This window comes from Equus quagga, chromosome 8 (genome assembly GCF_021613505.1).
Source record: "Equus quagga isolate Etosha38 chromosome 8, UCLA_HA_Equagga_1.0, whole genome shotgun sequence".
NCBI classification, from domain to species: domain Eukaryota; kingdom Metazoa; phylum Chordata; class Mammalia; order Perissodactyla; family Equidae; genus Equus; species Equus quagga.
In genome coordinates this window covers 78,352,078-78,372,826 of record NC_060274.1, presented here as the reverse complement: position 1 = coordinate 78,372,826, position 20,749 = coordinate 78,352,078, and the positions used below count along the sequence as shown (strand labels likewise).

General features: G+C 39.5%; 1 protein-coding gene across 6 annotated transcripts in view; it reads right to left on the bottom strand.

The window, feature by feature from the left end:
• DNAH11 (dynein axonemal heavy chain 11) overlaps positions 1-20,749 on the bottom strand; it is a 295,116-nt gene that overhangs the window by 154,815 nt on the left and 119,552 nt on the right. For all 6 annotated transcript variants that reach the window (XR_006889759.1, XM_046669559.1, XM_046669561.1 and 3 more), the window contains exons 36-42: positions 17,652-17,790; positions 14,499-14,591; positions 13,019-13,213; positions 11,762-11,839; positions 9,517-9,649; positions 7,468-7,595; positions 6,357-6,505 (exon numbers count right to left, since the gene is read on the bottom strand). Coding sequence is in view for 5 of the 6 variants with exons in the window: in XM_046669559.1 (XP_046525515.1) it covers positions 6,357-6,505; positions 7,468-7,595; positions 9,517-9,649; positions 11,762-11,839; positions 13,019-13,213; positions 14,499-14,591; positions 17,652-17,790 (915 nt within the window). In the remaining variant the exon portion in view is untranslated. The remainder of the gene's footprint in view (positions 1-6,356; positions 6,506-7,467; positions 7,596-9,516; positions 9,650-11,761; positions 11,840-13,018; positions 13,214-14,498; positions 14,592-17,651; positions 17,791-20,749) is intronic.

Genomic DNA, 20,749 nt, shown 5'->3' with positions numbered 1-20,749 from the left:
TGGTAATAGCTGCTTCACTGACCCACATGGGCAGGAGCCAAAGTCTCAAAGAGAAAACCTACCAGGCCCACGAGCAAACGAGGCTATTGTACAAATTACCTCCACAAGTAAGGAAGTGAGTTTAGCCAAACCAGGAGACATGGAGCTGATCCTGCCTGAAAAAAAATGGGGACCCCAAATGACCTCTGCTAGGGGTCAACCACACTATACAGTATAAGGAGTAAAGAAGTCTATATCGTTAAATATGGACAGTGTAAATTTTCATGTATAAATTACTGCTAAATTTTCATAGTTTTGAATAAAAATAGACATTAAAAGACAGCAAATTGAGAAGGAGAGATGATTATCTTCAGCCATGGCAAAAATTGAAAAATACAGATCTCTATTTGCTGGCAATTCTTTCTACCTTACTTCACAAACAATTCCATATGATTTTTAAAAGATGCCATAGGTTTGAACATGACTAAAGGAAACATACTGCTATGATATGACACACATTGAAAATGACACATTAAAACGGCATATTCATTCCTTCCCTACATAAGAGACCGTCCACACTGGTGGCCCTGCCTCAGGAAATGGCTACATCTTGGTGCCTGACCACATTATCTTCATGCCAAAATTTGGCCACTAAGAGACTCTTTGGCTCTTCAGCACTGGCAAATGTGTTCACATAATGAGCTAGGACGCTCTTCCCTTCTCCAGAAGCGCCATAGGTGCACCTCAGCAAGGCTAAAACCCTGCAGTCTGAAACTGTCTAGGTAGCCAAAGTTCTCAGGCTTCTGAAAACTTTTTCATTAATTACTCAATAGTCTGGGGTTGGAATCCTGCCATGTAGGACAGCAGGACTTCATCAGAGCTCTCTAGAATCTGCCCTTCATGCAAGCTTCAGGTTCTCTATCCTTCATGGTGGCCTGGAAAAATGGCTGAAGCTAGAAGGACGTGCTGACCAGCAGTGTATATTGAGGATTTCTGAGTCTGGATGTTTACAAATACGTACAGCATTCAAAGATGACAGGATGGGACTTCAGGGCTAGAAGACAAGTTTGTCCAATGCAGGTGAGAAAATTAGTGAGACAAAGCCAAAATAATATTTTAAGCTGAAGTGACAGAGGAAAAAGTATGATCTAAACCTGTGCCTTTCCAAAGTTACCTTCCAGTGATCTCCTTCGGAATCAGATTAAATTCGAGACAGTCCCACCGTTTCTATCATTATTCACAAACTAAGTAACAGTTTGGCAGATCTTCTTTTCAGTTACGCTCACTTTAAATAACTGCCAATGAATTTAAATAATTCATTGCCTGTTTCCCCCTTTCTATGTATTTCATACCTTCCTTTCTACTAGAAAAAATTCTCACTGATGATAATTTTCAGAAATTTTATTCTAATTCCTGTTCACTCTCTATTTCTCAAGATCTCAACAGACACATAAGAACTGACCAGGATTCTTCTAGTAAACTTACTTAGAACTTGGAGTTAAAGTAAAACAATATTTGATTCCTACAGTCAGTCATGGGCTGACGTGATTCTAAGGATTTGTTTGACCTGATATACTCTGTATCTGTATGTGGACATATAATTATTTTTTTAAATAGCTCAGTGAATTTTAACAAAAATATGCTAAGAGGCTTAACTGATAATGGCACTATCTTTAGTCCTTGAGTGGAACCCCACAGAGATACTCTGAACATAATATTTCTTAATTCCTTCTATTCAGAATATTTTATCAGTTCCCACAAAATGAATTAAGAAAATATGTTTCCTAATTCTGTCCACTGAAAGGGCCTACAAGCAGTGAGCCAGCACACCAGTGGCCGTGAGCACACCTCGCATCCCTGTCTTGGATTCTAAATACCATTCCTTCTACAAAAACCAGTTTGTTCTGGCTCCTTGGAGAAATGGCTGAACCAAGCCCAGGGTGAGGAAAGTCTGAAATGAGCCAGAAGCACAGTGCTCCAAGACAGGAAGAGAAGTAAAAAAGAACACTTGGAAGGGGCTGGCTTGAAGGGGCTACTGTTGGCAAAATTTGGGACAATTTGAGCATCCAAAAGAATAATATGGGTAGTGAATTACAACCATTGAACTTAAAGAAAAGAAGCCATGCATAGAAAATGATACTCCTCAGAAAAAGAAAGGAAGGAGAAGGGGGGAGGGAGGGAGGGAGGGGGGAGAGGCGGAGAGAAGGAGGGAGGCGGAGGGGGAGGCAGGAATGGAGAAAGGGAAGGAGGAAGGGGAATAGGAAGAAAGAAAAGAAAAAGTACTTCACAGAAAAACGTCACCTAATATATATAGATAGAACAACTAATTAGGAAATCACCACCGTGTAGCCAGTACTGGGTCATTCTTTAAGACATCTGGCTTGGTCTCTTCAAAATTGTAAATGTCATGAAAGAAAAAGGTGAGGAGAGTATTCTAGATTAAAGGAGAAAACAGACACAAGTAGATGCAACGCATGATCCTTGTTTTGATGCTTGATTTTCAAAAATGCTACAGAGGAAATTACTGGGGTAACTGGGGAAATTTGAAAAATTTTAGATTTTCCAGATAATATTGCATCAAGCACAAGTTTCTTAAATATGTTAATTATACTGTGTTCATGTAGGAGAATATCCGAGTTCTTAGGAGATAAATGATGAAGTATTTAGGGATGAAGTGTCTTAATGTTTCCAACTTATTTTCAGATAATTTGGCAAAAATAAAGAAAAGAAAATGTATGTGTCTCTATGCCTGTGTAAGAGAGTGTGAGTACAGCCAGAGAGAAAGTAAATGCAGTGAAAAGGTAACAACTGACAAGTGTAGGAAGAGTGTGTGGCTGTACATTGTACTTATATCTTCTCAACCTCCCAATAATTTTGAACACTTCCAAATTAAACAGTTGGAAAAAGTGGAGACCTAAGATGTTCAGAAAATTGGGTTAATAATTATATCACTCTCAGAAGGTAATTAAGGGTTAAATGAGTCAATACACGTAAAGCTATCACATTACTAATGTTATGACATTAAAGTAAGGCAGTAAAGTATCTAAAAAATATCCCCAACCTGAAATAGCCACTTTTTTGTAGTTCACTGAAAGTTTCTGGAAGTAGGAGGTGAAAACGTAAAACTATCCTTTAGAGAATATTCCCATTATTTTGGATAAGGACCTGGATGGACCCTTTTGTCACACTTATGAAAATTAAAACCTGCCCATCGATCTTGGATAAAACAAATACCTCCATAAAAATAAAATCTAATGGTGAAAATAGACTTGTCTAACTTTCTTAGGAATGCAAATTGGGTGTCTATTTAGCCAATCCAGGACTTTGACTTACTAGATAAAAGTCTTTCTTTCTTTTTTTTTTTTTTTGAGGAAGATTAGCCCTGAGCTAACTACTGCCAATCCTTCTCTTTTTGCTGAGGAAGACTGGCCCTGAGGTAACATTCATGCCCATCTTCCTCTACTCTATATGTGGGACACCTACCACAGCATGGCTTTTGCCAAACGGTGCCATGTCCACATCCAGGATCCGAACTGGTGAACCCCGGGCCGCCAAGAACCGGAACGTGTGAACCTAACCGCTGAGCCACCGGGCTGGCCCCAAAAGTCTTTCTTTAAATTGGGATTTAGACAGCTTTTGTTAGCCCAAAACTCCAGATGATGTCATTGAGATTGAATTACACATACCTTGGGTACCGTGAGGTACACTACCGACATCAGACCACATCCAGCGGGGGTGAGGGGCCCCCTGAAGGAAAGGGGGTGCAAGGACTGACTCTGCCCTTGGGATGAGGGAATCAAGGCATACAGGAGCTTCTCCTTCAATTAGTCCCCAACTAACAGAAGTGTCCTAGGAGTTAGTCGGAATCCTAGCTGAGGAAAGGAGCTATTAGTCCAAGAAGAACTCTCCATTTTAGACTTTTAAAAATCACTCCTCCACCCAGCCAACTCCAATAAAGCTTGTTACACACCAAAGCCTGGGCATGCCTCTATTTTACTGTCGAGTCAAAGGATGAGACTTTTAGTGAACAAATCAGTACACAGGAAAAACAGCCTGGAGAATTGTATCAGTCAGGCACCTATCTGGTGGGGAACAGACATCATCCTCAAATTAGGATCATAGGGAAGGATCGATAAAAGGACTATTGACAAAGGTGTGGGCAGGGAAGAGGGAAACTGGAAGGAAGAGTGCCGTGCCATGGGGTAACAACTGAGGAACAGTGACTGCACCTATGCCCGCCTGCAGGGACCAGAGATTGAAGGACTCCCAGAATGTGGAAGGAAGGGATCTTATGAAAGATTTAAGAGGAGCTGCGACCTGCAGTTGAGGGACACAGTCATCCTAATGTGACCCTGCAGGGAGGGAGCCAGAGGAATAAATAGCCTGACCTCACTCTCCTCTCTCCCTCTCATTTCCTGCCAGGGCTCCTCATTGGCCAGACCAACCAGTAGCCAGAGGACAAGGAGCCCATGGATGTGGTCCATCCAGGACAGCCTCTGGGAGCATAGAGCAGGGTGGGAGGGTAAACAGAAGACATCAGATACAAGAAGCACACCAAGCACAAGCACGTGTTCACTTGCAGAGCTGGGACATTTTCACAGCTCATAGAAGATGATGGCCAGAGGAGGTGACAAGTGACCACCAGGGTGAATTATGGAAAGTCTAAGTATCTGAAGAGTAAGCCAGTGGGCACATAAACTTGCTCTAAATCAAAGCATGACCACTGTTCATGTATGCGGATTAGATGTACACAAACATACATATGCTCGCTAAATGATATGTTTACATCTAAGTGCTCCATATGTGCTATTGTTATTTATTCACGTATTTAACAAATACTGAGTTCTTAACATGTACAAGGTGTGAACAGGGTAATGTCCAACTAAAAATGACAGAAGCATACAGGTGCTAATTTAATTATCTTTAAATTAGCCTAATTAATTAGCTTTCAATTTAATTGCTAATAGTTTCTTCAGATGATCACATAAACTTTTAGCTTTCTTTAAAACTAAGATAAGAAAAGAAATATCCACAGCAAAAAACCCGAAACAACTAGATTAAAAAATACACAAAGGACTGAAATAGGCATTTCCCCGAAGAGAATATAGAAATGGCCAAAAAGCAGCTGAAAACATGCTCAATATGACCAACTGTTAGGGAAAGGCAAATCAAAACCAGAAGGCAATACTATTTCACACCTATTAGGGTGGCTATTATAAAAAATAGAGAAAATAACAAGAGTTGGTGAGGATGTGCAGAAATTGGAACCCTTGTGCCCTGTCGGTGGGAATGAAAGTGGTGCAGCTACTATGGAAAACAGTATGGTGGTTCCTTTAAAAATTAAAAATAGAATTACTGGGCCAGCCCCAGTGGCCTAGTACTTAAGTTTGGCGTGCTCTGCTTTGGCAGCCTGGGTTCAGTTCCTAGGCATGGACCTACACCACTATTCGGTGGCCATGCTGTGGCAGTGGCTCACATACAAAATAGAAGACGAATGGCAAGAGATGTTAGCTCAGGAAGAATATTCCTCAGCAAAAAAAAAAAACAACAACAGAATTACCACATGATCGAGCAATTCCACTTGTGGGTATATACCCAAAATAACTGAAAGCAAGGACTCAAAGGGATATTTGTATGTCCATTTTTTTTTTTTTGAGGAAGATCAGCCCTGAGCTAACATCTGCTGCCACCAATCCACCTCTTTTTGCTGAGGAAGACTGGCCGTGAGCTAACATCCGTGCCCATCTTCCTCTACTTTATATGTGGGATGCCTGCCACAGCATGGCTTGAGCGGTGCCATGTCTGCACCTGGGATCTGAACCGACAAACCCCTGGCCGCTGAAACAGAACATGTGCACTTAACTGCTGCGCCACCGGGCCGGCCCCCCTATGTCCATGTTTATAAAGGCACTGTTTGCAACAGTCAAAAGGGAAAGCAGCCCAAGTGTCTCTCAAAGGATGACTGAATAAACACAACGTGGGATACACATACAATGGGATATCATTCAGCCTTAAAAAGGAAGGAAATTCTGACACATGCTATAACCTGGATGAACTCTGAAGACATTATGCTAACTGAAATAGGCCCATCACACAGGGACAACTACTCTATGATTCCATTTATAAGAGCTACATAGAGTAGCCAAATTCACAGAGTAGAAAGGGGCTGGTGGCAGGGAGGACTGGGGAGTCATGATTTAACGGGTACAGGGCTTCAATGTGCGAAGATGAAAAAAGTCATGGAGACAAATGGTGGTGATGGTTTTACAACAATGTGAATGTGCTAAATGCCACTGAACTGTATACTTAAAAATGTTTAAAATGGTAGATTTTGTATTATGTATATTTATCACAATTTAAAAAAAAGCAGTACTCACGGATTCCAGCCCAAATCTTGTGGGTTCACATACAGAATACCAGCTCTGGAAACAGTGGCCGGCGTTGCTGTTCTTAAGTGATGAATCTCAAAGAGCAGCCTCATGGAGGGAGTGAGGGCTACGCGCTCATTGCTGGCCAAGGTCAGCACCTGGACAGAGCAGCACAGCATAAAGGAGGCCCTGTCACTCGGGAGCAGCCATAACAACACAGTCCTTCCCCCAGGAGAAGTGCCAAAGGCTCTGAGCTCACTGTCCCCAGTTAGAAGTGCAGTGTGAATAAAGATCTCAGTTCATCCCCTGGGGAGCTCACTGACCCTTGAGGAAGAAACTCCCCAACGTGGACTCATTCACGCCAACCTTTAAATAACTGTGGTAATTATTACTAAAAATAAGACATTTGTTCTAAGAGTTGATTACATGAAAAGGCCTGAATACCATAAAAATAAAACTTGTTTTAGAATCTGAAATACCACAATTATCAGTTGTCCCATAGAAACTGATGCAAGTATTAAAGATCTCTATGTTTTATGACGAACTATGTCTTGGTTCAGAAAACAGTAATTACTGTTAATTTAAGGAAGTTACTACTTCTGTAGCAATGACGATTACTGATTTCTTTCCTGACTCTAATGATAGACCCTGTGTTGTTTAAATGGTGTCTCACACATCTGTACGTCACCTTTTGTTTTTGTTTTTGCTGGGAATGGCGGATTAACCACGGCAAAATGCTTACGAATGCAGTATATGCATTCTGTATCCATAGGAACTACTTAATGTCAATAGTGAAATTTTACCAATTAAAGGACACAAACTTGTTCTTTTATTATCCAAGTATTTCATACTTGATCAAAGACAAGCTGTAACCATTTATGCCTAGCTCTTAGAAAATGGTAAAACGTGTATGAACTAAATACTTGGCTACCTATCTAACTCTCTTCAAAGGTGGTTAAATTTACAGAGACAAGAAAAATTTATTCCTTTAAATTCTTTAACAGGGAAATTAAGACAATAATCAGGAAAGCGCCACTTATCAAAATAGTCAACAAGTGAATGGCACTCTTAATACACTCCAGGCATTATGTTTAAGGTTTAGCACTGAGGTATTACTCACCTTGTTATCATCCATGACAGTATTTAGTGACTCAATCCACATGGGATCAATATCTCCATCCAGGACTATCCATTTTGGTCCATCATGCATAAGATTTGCTTGTTCTCGTAGAATGGATGAGAAGAGACCTATGAATTCAGAGTGACAATCCTAATATATATTGGAGTTGAGTGGTGTTTATTTCCAAAATAAATTTGTATTATTTCTACGGGAAGCTCTTTTATTAAGTAAGTAAATTTGCTGCCTCTTTCTGGTGGTCAATGAGTAATACCTTTCGAGCTATACTTGGGCTCCAGACCAATGGCAAGTTTCTCTTTCATGAGAAAGTTCCTTAACTTCTCTGACCGAGCTTCCCCAAATGTCAAATGAAGATGATAGTATGTTCCTTGAAGAACAGTTGTGGAGATTTATAGAAGGCAATGTACATGAAATTCAAAACTTACACCAAATTAAGATATTATTCTTTTTCATGCCCATATGTTCAGTATCTACTTCAGGCCAAGTATTAGTTTATTTCACCTTTCTCCATTTTTCTATAAAAATATCCAAGGGACATAATTCTAAAGCTAGAATGTTTGAGAAATGTGGTCATTGGCTTTATATTATCATTACTTAAGATCTATAGATAAAAACATTTAAAATCCAAAGTCCTTTTTGCCATTACTACATATGTAAGAATTGTGTGTCTTACACAGCGTATTTAATAGTTGCTGACTTTTCAAACGCTGGTATATAATACTATGGTGAGAAAAACTGTTGCAATGTATGCATGTGGAAGGTTTTGCTTCCACTGTGAAGTATTTTGTGTAGAGTATTTTATGGTAGAACCCGCCACAAGGCTTCATAAAGAAGCCAGCTACTTTTTCTAATGGTCACTGATTTGAGTAGCTTCCATAGACTTTCAGCATAAACTGATATTATTTCCTTCCTGCCACAGTCCTAAAAAAGAGTCAATTTTGATTGTCACACAAATTAAGGATACAATGTATTCATGATAAGAGGACGGAGAATGACAAGGTGTGCTTCTATAGAGAGGATCATCAGGGACGTCTTCTCTGATGTGACATTTGACCAGACACTTCAACAACATAAGGGAGCAAGCCACGCAGACATCTGTGGGGCTGCAGATGGCAGGAACATCAAGTGCAAAGGCCTGTGATGGGAGGATGCTCAGCATGTTCAAGGAAGAACAAGGAGGCCAGAGTGTATGGATGATAACAAGTGAAGGGCAGAGCACAAGAAATGAGGTCAGAGATGGGGAAGCGGAATACAATCACACTGAACCTTGCAGGCCTTGGATGAAGGCTGGATTCTAAGGGTAATGGAACCCACTCAAAATCGCAGAGGACTAACATTTTGAAGAGCGCCCTCTGTCTGCTGTATGGAAAATGAACGGCAGGGAGACCAGTGATGAGGATGCTGCAATAGGACAGGCAAGAGGTAATGGTGGCTTGGACTGAGGTGGTAGCTGCCAAGAAGGCGAGAAGTACTGGAATACAGTATATACTTTACAGGTAAAGCCTATAGGATTTGCTGTGAGGTTGAATGTAGGGCTTGAAAGGGAGAAAGGACTCAGGGATGACACCAAGCTAGTACATTTACTGAAATGGGAAGTAAGAACAGATTTTAACAAAGGCATCTGCTTGTCTGTAAATACTTTCGGGCAAGAAACATGTCCCATTGACTTTTGTCCCCGGCACCTAAAATAGTGCCCACCTGAAACTCAGTCAGTGTCTTGTATTAGGTACTGTTTCCCGAGGCGTTCATGTGGAATTCTTTCCTGGTTTACAAGGAACCCTGACATAATTGATGTGGGATAAAACACCCAGCTCTGAGCATGAACCTACTGAATGCAAATTGACCACTTATTCAAATCTAGTTTTAATTTATAGGTTATAGATGCTGTTGTGAGCTGCTCTATTTCCAATAACGCCAACACATAAACAGTAAATCTGCAACTATGACTAAAATTGGCTTGAACTGAGAAATGGTTTTCTGGATGAAAAAGAGAGAAATTTTTAGCATGTCAAAAGGGGAAATACTACTTGCCATCTTTCCATTCTCGGGTGGCATGATGTATGAAACCAAAGAGTTCGTCTGTTGTCACAGCTTTAGGGTTCAAGTCATTCCACACAGGTTTTTGTTTCATGTTAACATATGTTCGGTTCAGTGTTCTCAAAATCTGAAGGGAAGAAGGAAAGAAGCTACAAAAATTACTACTAATGTAAGCCAAACAGAAAGCAAAAGATTTCCAAAGGATGCTTTTATTCATTACATGTTCCTAGATATTCTGTGTTAAGATTGAGAATGGAAATAAATTTACATATGTACATTTTCATTACCATCTTGAAACACTTAATCCTACAATCCCTTAGGATCAGTTCATCTGATTCCTTGAACAATGTAGACTAGAGAAAGTCACTCTATCACTTGAGATTTTTAACCATGTGTGCATGAAGGACTATATGCAAATTAGTGCTCCTGCTCGTGTTATTAAAATCAACTCTGCTGTATATTTAGATTGTCCTTAAAATTTAGCCTGCACCAGAATGGCTTAGAGGGTGTTAACAACACAGATCACTGGGCCCCGTCCCGGAGTTTCTAATTCAGTAGGTCTAGGGTAAGACTGATAATTTTGTTTCTAATAGGATCCCAGGGGATGCCTGTGATGCTGGTCTGGATGTGCTTTAAGAGCAATAGTTCTCAACAGGAGATTGTCTTGACTGGAGGAAGAGGGCGTGCTACTGGGCATTCAGTGGGCAGAGGCCAGGGATGCTGCTAACATCCTACAAGGCACAGGACAGGCCCTACAATAAAGAGTTATCTGGTCCAGAATGTCAATAGTGCTGAAGCTGAGAAACCTTGATCTAGATAATTGAGGAAAAGAAGCCTTGAGGATAAGAATTACAAGATAGGTGCTTAATACAGTATATGTCTGTATAATTGACACCTTAAATCAAGTATCTGCCCTGACTATCCTTTTTGCTTTCTCTGAAAACCCCTGGCTCTTATTTTAGATATTTATCACCTAACCTACTCACAGGAGTTTTGAAGGACTGATAAACAGTTGCCAAATACTCTGGAATAATAAGTTCCTAAATAACATGGCCCTGAGCTTTGGTGCTCTACTTACATCAGCTTAAGTAAAGGTTGAATAGAACAGAATCAGTGAAGACTACATGAAAGAAATTGAATGCCTTAGGAATATTAAGCTTATATTTTTAGAAACCATTAATCTACTGGAAATTACAGAATTTAATTTTATCCTTCCTTGAACCATGCCCCACATTTGAAACTTACTCTAACAAAATAATTACAGGTCTATCAGTTATCTACTTTAATATTTCAATTATTACATTTTTCACTAGAAAAAATCCTATACAGGGCCTCTCTTTACAATTGTTCCACTTTGGGTTCTGATCTAAATACTGGCAAGTTCTATATACACCCATGCTCTAAAGTCTCATATGCCCACTCTGATTATTTTTAGTCATTGGCTACTAAACATGTTTATACCCAAGCACCCTGAATTAAAATGCATGCAGTTCTGCATACACCGTCTGCCAACCAAGAAAATAAGTATGTTGCCAGGACTGTCAGTAAGACCAAACAAAACCAAGCAGTGAACTAACAATGGGGATAATAATACCCATAGCACGTCATTGTGCAGAATAAATCACACAGAATGCACCTAGCACAGCACATAATGGTACCTCAAAAATGTGGGGTTTTGTTCCCTTCCTTTCAAGTTTTGTTTTGGCCCTAAAGAGGCCTATATGTCTGAGGGAGTATTGAAGAAAAATATTTGACTTTTTCTTAATGATATGGAGAGGAGAATCTAGGATAACTTGGAAAAGATAAGAAAATGGTTTTCATAAATGTGGGTAGGGCCAATCCAATCCTGCATGCCAAGTGTCTTATTCTAGAGTTTCTCAATATGTTTACTTTGGATAACAGAATTCAGGTATAGTTCTATTATTGAAAGGTGCATAAAATAGGATGGCACACATCTAAATGCATGAATAGGATGCTAAATATCCCATATGGGAAGTCCAATCTTCATCTCAGCTTACTTTTCCTATTTGAATGCAATCTTTTATTTGTTACTCTCTCCTTGTGCCCAATATAAAGAAAAATAGCGTCAACTGATTAAAGAACAATATTAGAGTCTCAGATTCTAACGCAAAATTATGGTGGACTTCACTGAAGGCAACTCTTGATTACAACTGAAAACAGGCCAAAAAAAAAAAAAATTTTTGCTCCTTCCATGGCTGAAAGCTAACAGGCAATTTACCTTACTCTTTCCTGTGCCTGCATTTCCAACCACGAAGACGGAGTGCCATACGGCCAACAGCTCCTCAAGCTGGACAACCTGCAGAACAAACAGCCCGTCACTGGTTTCCTTTAATGAGTTTGTGATTTAAAAAAAAACAACAAGGGGCCAGCCCGATGGCACAGTGGTTAAGTTCACATGCTCCGCTTTGGCGGCCCGGGGTTTGCTGGTTCAGATCCTGGGTGCAGACTTATGTACCGCTTATCAAGCCATGCTGTGGCAGACGTCCCACATATAAAGTAGAGGAAGATGGGCATGGATGTTAGCTCAGAGCCAGTCTTCCTCAGCAAAAAGAGGAGGATTGGCAGCAGATGTTAGCTCAGGGCCAGGGCCCCTCTTTCCCAGCAAAAGAGGAGGATTGGTGGCAGATGTTAGCTCAGGGCTAATCTTCCTCAAAAAACAAAACAAAACAAAACTCTACCCATTTTTTCCCCAATTCTCTCTTTACAACTCAAGTCAGGCCCCACTGACATTATATTCCAGGGAAGTTTAAACAGATGAGAAGTGCACACTATAGTTTCTCCTGGATCTCCCAACTCCGAGCATGGGAGTGAGAATGAAGGAAGACCATTACCCAGTGAATCAGTGACACAGGCAGCAGTGCAGCACAGTAGAACTTGGTACATGGCAGGGACTGCTTACAAAATTAACGACTCCTTGTGAAGTACGGGACAAAAGAGTAGATGGCCAATCAACATCTACAACTCAGTAGCGACTTCTCTAAAACATCTAAAATAGATGCTCTATATGTACTTCAATGTTCCTATAATGGCCACACCCAAATTGAGCACGCATATGCAGAAGCCTCTGATAAATCAGATGACGTCATGCATACACATTTCTCCTCCATTAAAAGCATGTACTAATGATTTTACTTCCCATTTTCTCTCAAATGGAGAGAAAAGAGAGCAAAATTAATTTTGGGTGCATGTCACCAAGAAGAACTAAGAAGTTCTATAAACTAATGAAAAGTATGCTTACATTTAAAACCATGACTTAAGCATATCTGGGTTTCTACCTTCTCAAAGAATGGGACTACAAAGTAATTACTTATATGGCCTTTAGTAAAGACCGCCATCTGAGAATGCTTTAAAGCATGTATTAAGATCATATAAAGTCAGTGTAATCTGTAAGTTCATGTTCTGGTTCAGGAGCAATTAGACAGTTACTCTCACTGCATATCCCAAGGGCTGCCATGACAGTACGCGCTCCTTTTACTTTGAGGACGAAGCTCTCCTCGGGCTGCAGGCGGAGCTCCAGGGTGGACTGCCTGACCATCTGCTCAAAGTGTGGTGCCCTCCTCCGTGGAACACCCAGGGCTGGGAACAGGTCGCTGACCAGGCCCAAAAACACAGGGACATCGTCGGTCACTATTTTAGGCATATTGAAGTCCCTTAATGCTCTCATGAGAACCTAGAAAGGAGAATAGAAAAAACTTTATAAAAAAGCCAAGACAGGGTCTTACAAACACCTACACAGCTGAAGGGGTTATCTTTAATCCTCCTGTCTGAAGCATGCGATATAGACACTGCTCTTTATTAGGGTGGCACTCTATCTATCGGAGGTGAAATGCTTACGAATTCACATATCAGAACACGAGAAGGTTCTGCCGACACCAGGGACAAACCTGAGACTAAAGTCAGCAAGGAGGCCCTGATCCTTCCCCGCCAGTTATCTGCTTAGCTCTGGAGGGAGGGTCTGAGGCCCTGCTCTCCTTGATCCTCCAGCTCCAGGATGTCAATTAACCAGGCTCATGAGATCACTTTACTCACAGTACTCTGAGAAGCTCAGAATGGTAAACTCAACCATTTGAAATTGGGATTTGCTCTATATTGGCTGAAAACCAAAGAGGGTTTTAGATTTAAAAGCATTAACTTGAACATCAGGGTGACTCTTACAGAAACAGGTAAGCATTCCAACAATAACAAGATAGCAGGAGAAAAAATAAATGCAAGAAAATCCTCACCCAATAGTGAATTGTGACTGAGAGGAAGAGAGAGAAAAATTGGAAAAGTAGAAAATAACATAAGAAATATTCTTTAATATGAAAAAAACCTCCCAGGAACAGTTTCTTTTTTTTTTTTTCAACTTCTCTAGTCATACTGCAGGTATAGATACTGCTGTATACCCATCCCTCTCACTACTGACTTAATAGAAAAAACACACAATGTGGCTGTTACCGTTTCTTCCCAGGAGGGAGAGTAGAAATTTCCTAGCAGCTCTAAATAACCAACCAAGCATTGCAGTGCTGTTAGGCAGTTGTCCTTCTGTGCCATTCTGCATGCCCATCTCACATCCTGTGAAACGGACATACTTTCTTCCACTAGCTTATGTTTTCACTGACTTTTTCAAGATTAACAGCCCAACTCAATCAGATTTCCTAAATGTTCCTTAGAGAAAATCAAACAGTAATTACTGAATTATTTGATTACAACTGCCAAAATACTTTTTGTGGCTGATATTTCAAAAGCACTTATAAAATCACATTTTCTTTCCTAGATTCATATCCTTTACTCAAGAATACTTGTGATCTTTTTATAACATAAGAAATGCCAGTCCTCAAAATATCCTACTTTAAAAATGATGTTACATTTTTTAAAAGTCATACCGTGCGCACCCCACCACCCAGGTATATACGTTCTTTCACGTGAAGCCGTTAAGTTACAAACTCAAGAATACTATACGAGCACTGCAATACCTGGTCTTCAGGTCTGTTTTTATCTCCTCGTTTCAGGGAGCCAGCTACAACCAAGACAGATTTAATAGCACGAAGTCCCCAATCATAATGATCCTAAAATCAAAACACAGGTATATTTTCCCAAAAATGTTATGAAGGAATAAGACTCTCATGCCAGAAGTAAAAGCCAAAAGCTAAAAGAAAAGAGTTCACATAAATCCATGCTTTAATGATGGAAAGTAATAATTTCCTCTCCTCTTGGAAACTGTGAAAACCATGTCCCTTCAGCATCCTCCTGCTTCTTTCGCCTGGTTCTCTACATCTGTCCGCAAATCTCTTCTTTCCACAGCATTTAGTTGTGGTATTTGCCCAAGGCTCCATTGGCCACTCTTGCTCTTCTCTCTCAATAAACGTGCTAACTCAGGAGATCAACTACTTTGATGTTCTCAAACCACAAGCACATTCTTCCAGTAGTACACTGACAGCCCTGCCATTCCACCTGCTCCTGGCCCGCCATCTCTAATTGCCCTAATTATCTACCTCGTAATCACTCAGATGCTCCAGTCCTGATGTTGGCACTTAATGCAGTCTAATCTGTATTATTAAAATTCAGTGATAAACCAGTACCTCTGAGACCTCCACATTATCCCCGAGGAATTCCTTTCCCAGGCTCTGAGCTCCTGGAGGACAGAGCCCATCTCTACTCACTTCTGTCTTCTAGGCCCTAGCATGGTGCACTACATGGGGTAGGTGCTCAGGAAAGGAGGACTGAATTAACTGGCTGATTACATATAATCAGCCTTCTCTCCTTTGCCTTCCATCTACAATCCACATAGTAACAGCTCTTCTCTCAAATGTCTCTTAGCTGTGCCTGTGGGAAAGTCACTTAATCTTTCCAAGCCTTAGTACCATCATCTATAAAAAGGCAGATAAAAGGATCTATCCACTTTCTAAGGTTGTTGTAGGAATAAAATAGCTAATCCTTTGTGGGCAGTGAAATACTATATGCACGTATAAATATGCCCTTCAATCCATTAGCAGATAATGAAATCAATTTAGTAGGTCTTGACCATCATTTTTGTCAGTAATGAAATAGCATACAACTGGGGGCTGGCCTGGTGGTGCAGCGGTTAAGTTCTCATGTTCTGCTTCAGCAGCCCAGGGTTTGCCCGTTCGGATTCTGGGTGCGGACCTACACACCACTTGTCAAGCCACGCTGTGGCAGGTGTCCCCCAATAAAGTAGAGGAAGGTGGGCATGGATGCTAGCTCAGGGCCAGTCTTCCTCAGCAAAAATAAGAGGATTGGTGGTGGATGTTAGCTCAGGGCTCATCATCCTCAAAAAAAAAAAAAAAAAAGAAACAGAGCAGAAAGGAATGAAAAATACCAGAGTATACTGCAAACGTTAAGAGTAAGAAGTGTTTGGTGAAAATTTTTGTTTCAGTTGTGCATGTGTGTGTGCGTGCCCCTGTGCATGTGTACTGCGTCTCAACAGAAAAAACATCTTTTACCGTGGGGCATGGTAAAAATCATTTGAAAGCCACTGATGTAGGAGTAGATTGGGGCTGGAGGAGAGAAGGAGAGGCGGGGAAAGAACCAGAGTTCAGAGGGCAGCGAGATTGGAGACGGGCTAAGAACTGAACGCAAATCTTGTTCCCACCACTTGTTAGCTGTGGACTTTGGGTGGGTTACTTTACTCAGTTTCCTCATCTGTAAAATGGAGCTAATAACACCAAATTCATAGATTTCTTGGAAAGATTAAAAAAAATAACACATGGTACCTGTTCAATAAATATTGGTTCCCTTCTTCCTCAAAACTATGATAATCTTTTCATCTTCTATTTTCTTCTAATTTTTATTCCATGTAAATGGGATCTCCTAAGTTCTTTGAAGTCAGAAATCTGAGAGTTTATTTCATTTGCTCGGAGTCTTACCCTCTTCATCATCAGCAGCAATAAATATATTAGTTGAATACAGTAGATGCTCACGAAATGTTTAAATATTACTACTGGAAATGGATAAGGTTGCAACTCCATTTTTCCTGGAGTCAATGACATTTTTTTCTTCTGATTTTTTCCCACTATGAAAGTATATGGGCTTATTAAAATATATATATAATAAAGAATAAGGAGAAAAATAAAAATTACTTACAATTTATTATCCAGAGACAAATGGTAGAAATCACATTGTATTTTCCAGTCACTTTATACGTATATAAAACACACAGTATAACATAAAACATATGCAAATTGTGTATCACATTCACAATTTGGTATGCTGGGCTTTGCATACAACACTGTCATAAATATTTTTCCATATTACTAAATTTGATATGATTTCCCAGCAGAATGTAAATTCAGTTACTAAAATGACAACATGAATTTCTCTCTCAGAGTCCAAATTTCACCCCAACAATGGGTAATTTAAAATGAGTATGTCTGGCAGTACAGATAACTGTGTGGTTGTAACTGTGGTATTTTAATACTTTCATCCTGGTACAGCTGCAAAATAATGTCACCAGGAACTAACGAAAGGTCATCAAAGGGACCAAAGTCGAAAGTGGCCACAAAGCTCATTTAAAAATACTGATGTTGAAACATATGTAATTTTTGTGGCAGATCAGTAACTTCAATGAAACCTCCAGAAGCTAATGACTGGAGAATAGAGAACGTGTAAGTTTGACCCATTTCAGACACCAGGGAATTGCACAGCAAAAGTTAAAAAAAAAAAAAAAAGCCAACTCTACCTTCAAATAAAGGATTACAACAAACGAGAAAATTTCAATTTAACATTTCTTGAGGTGTTCTCCAGAAAATCAGCTTTACCTGACTCTTATGAACACTCCTGCCTTCTCTCCCTAGAAAATACTATTTTCACCAAGAAAGGGAGGCATCATACAACTCCATTCATAATTATAGCATTGGTAAAGTTTAAAGAAAATCACATTGATAAAAACTACATTAAGTACAAATTAAACAGGAGACCTAAGATGCCTCAAGTTTAATTTCAGAAAAAAATTAAGAATTGTAAAATACAGATTTTAAATACTTTATGGAAAACATAAAATTACTCTTAAATGTCTAACTGTAATTTGAATGATAAATTACCCAGCATCTGTATTTCAAAAGCTGTTTTAATGGGATGTAAAAACCAAGGAAAAGTAACAAAAGACTCACCTGCTTGGAGAGGAGCTCCCTGCAGAGCGTGTACAACGTAATGAACTTCCGGGCCAATGAGCGCGCGTCCACAAAACCTTCAGCAACTAACATGATTTCGCAGATTAGCTCGATGTCAGGGGCCACCATGGCACAGGGTCTGAGATGTATATGAAATTTAGTTTTAAAACATGATAAGGTAATAAGTACAAATTGCTGAAAACAACTGATTAATTTGTACCAACATTTTAGCCATTCCCAAGCAGGTCACAATTACCTCTGTCAATCACAGCCAACAAAACCCTTCACTTCAACTAAAAAATGTCCTTTAGTTATGACACATAGAAAATGATGGAAAGTCTGAAAATGGCAGAAGCATGGGTGTAGGAGTTTAAGGGGAGTCTGTGGGTGTGTTCAGTAGACCAGTGTAAGCTGTCATTGCAGAAAGATGTCTTGTGCTAGAGTCCAGTCTTTACCTGTGGCCACTGCTGTGCTGGTAAATGGATAACAACCAGCTCTCTAAAAAATAGAATTTGCTGATTTCCATGGAATAAATACTTCTACTATGGCTGATTTCAATCTACCAACACAACACAACTAAACATGGAACTGGGAAGAGCTGAGCAGTAGCACACCATAATAGACATAAATAACCTAAGAGTATAAATATTCATAAAATAGAGTAAATTAATTAGGATGTCATGAGTTTTGAGTATTTATCACCTGTTTTTAATACAATTTATTTAATCCAGAGTTCATATAATTTAGCTTTTATTAGTGGCTGTGCTTAACAAACCCTTGCAAAATGCATAAAAATTTAACCACTAGCTCTTTGAGCTCATACAAGCCATCTCTAGCACACCACTGCCTGATGCCAACTTGCACAGACTTTCAAGAGGCTAATTTACAAAAACATAGGTTTCAAAGCCCCTTCTTTTTGGAGAGGGACTTTCAATAAGACCTCCCTAAAGACAACTGCCATTAACAGCAACACTTGAAAAAGTTCCATGCAAGTGAAGTCAACTGAAGTCCACTTCCACCTCATTGATTAAGTCTATCTAATATCTAAGGGGTAATAATATCAATCCTACACAAACTCTTAAGAAAATAGAGAAGAAGGGAACGTTTGCCAACTTATTCCATGAGGTTAGCATTACGCTGATGCCAAAACCAGATGAAGATATTATAAAAAAAGACACTGCAAACCAATATCCTTCATGGCGTAGATTTAAAAATCCTTAACAAAATAGTAGCATTTTGAATCCAGCGATACTCTCCTGCCCAAGTGCAGTTTATCCCAGGAACGCAACATTGAAGAATTGTTTAGCATTTGAAAAATCAATATAGCTCAGCACATTAACAGAAAAAAAGGAGAAAACCCATATGAAAATGACAAAACAACATTTCCAGAAGAAAAGATAGTTGAAAATTTTTACAACCTGAGGCTGGTCAAACTTTCTTAACTAGGGTAGAAAAAAACCCCATAAAACAAATTGATAAATTGTATTTCATCAAATTTAAAACTTCTATCTTTGATGGAAACCACTAAGAAAATGAAAAGGTAGGGGCCAGCCCAGTGGCGTAGTGGTTAAGTTCACACGTTCTGCTTCAGCGGCCCGAGGTTCACAGGTTCAGATCCTGGGCACAGACCTAGTGCCACTCATCAAGCCAAGCTGTGGCGGCATCTCACATAAAGTAGAGGATTATTGGCAAAGATGTTAGCTCAGCAACAATCTTCCTCAAGCAAAAGGAGGAATATTGGCAACTGGTGTTAGCTCAGAGCCAATCTTCCTAACACACGCACACACAAGAAAGAAAATGAAAAGGCACTGCCACAAATTAAGAGGAAAATACTTGCAACGTATCCATTTAACAAAGGAATTGTATACAGAATACAGCACTTCTCAAAAGATGGCACAGGAATGGCCAGTAAGTTATGTGAAATGATATTCCACATCATTAGCCCTCATGGAAATACAAACTAAACTCCCAATGACATACCACTACGTATCTATTAGATTCGCTAAAACTGAAAAGACTGATAATACTAAGTTTTGACAAGAACGTAGAGCAAGCGGAATTCTCCAACATTGATGGCGAGGGTGTAAAAGGTACAACCATCTTGGAAATCAGACTGGTAGATTCTAATAAAGTCAAGCATGTATTTGCCACATGACTTAGCGATTCAATTTATCCAAAAGAAAACACATGTTCACACAAAGACTGTACATGAATGTTCACAGCAGCTTTATTCACAATAGCTCAAACTGGAAACAACCCAAACGTCCATCAAGTGGTGAATAGATAAACAAATTGTAGAATGTGTGTACAATAGAATACTAATAGGCAACAAAAAGAAACCAACTACTGATACACTCAACAACTTGGATGAATCCCAAAACCATAATATTCTAGGAAATAAGACAACACAAACGAGCATATACTGTCTGATTTCATTTATATAAACTCTAGGAAAGACACATTTATCCTAAAGTCACAAAGTACATCAGTGGTATGGTGGATCAACTTCAAAGAGGCACAAGAGAACTTCCAGGACTACTGGAAACATTCCATATCTTGATTGTGGTGGTGTTTTCACCAACTGTACATGAAAATGGGTGCATTTGATTGTACAAAATTATACCTGAACGAAGTCGATTTAAAATACGAGTTAAACATAACTGGTTCGGATGCAATAGCTCAGGTCCTCTGACACACTGCTAATAAGTACACATATTGGTAGAGTATTTTTGAAAAGCAGGTCATCAATAGGTATTTTAATCATTCACCAAATACTTCCACATCTAGGAATCTATTCTGAGTAATACTTTGAAATTAGGATAATTCTTCATGTGAAGAGATGGTTATAACCCGCTATCTCATGATCATAAAAGATGGAAGAGAAAAAAACAAACTCTACAATTCAGACAATAGGAAATGTTTAAGAAAATTATGGACGAGCCATGAGAGACACTATTTTGGAGCTACATAAAATGGTATTTCCGAAGAATTTTCAGTAAGATGATAAAGTACTTATGTCAAAATATTAAATGAGAACTAAATAAAAATCATGCTAACCTAATAGCTTAACTCCACAAAATGTGAATTATAAAAGAGAC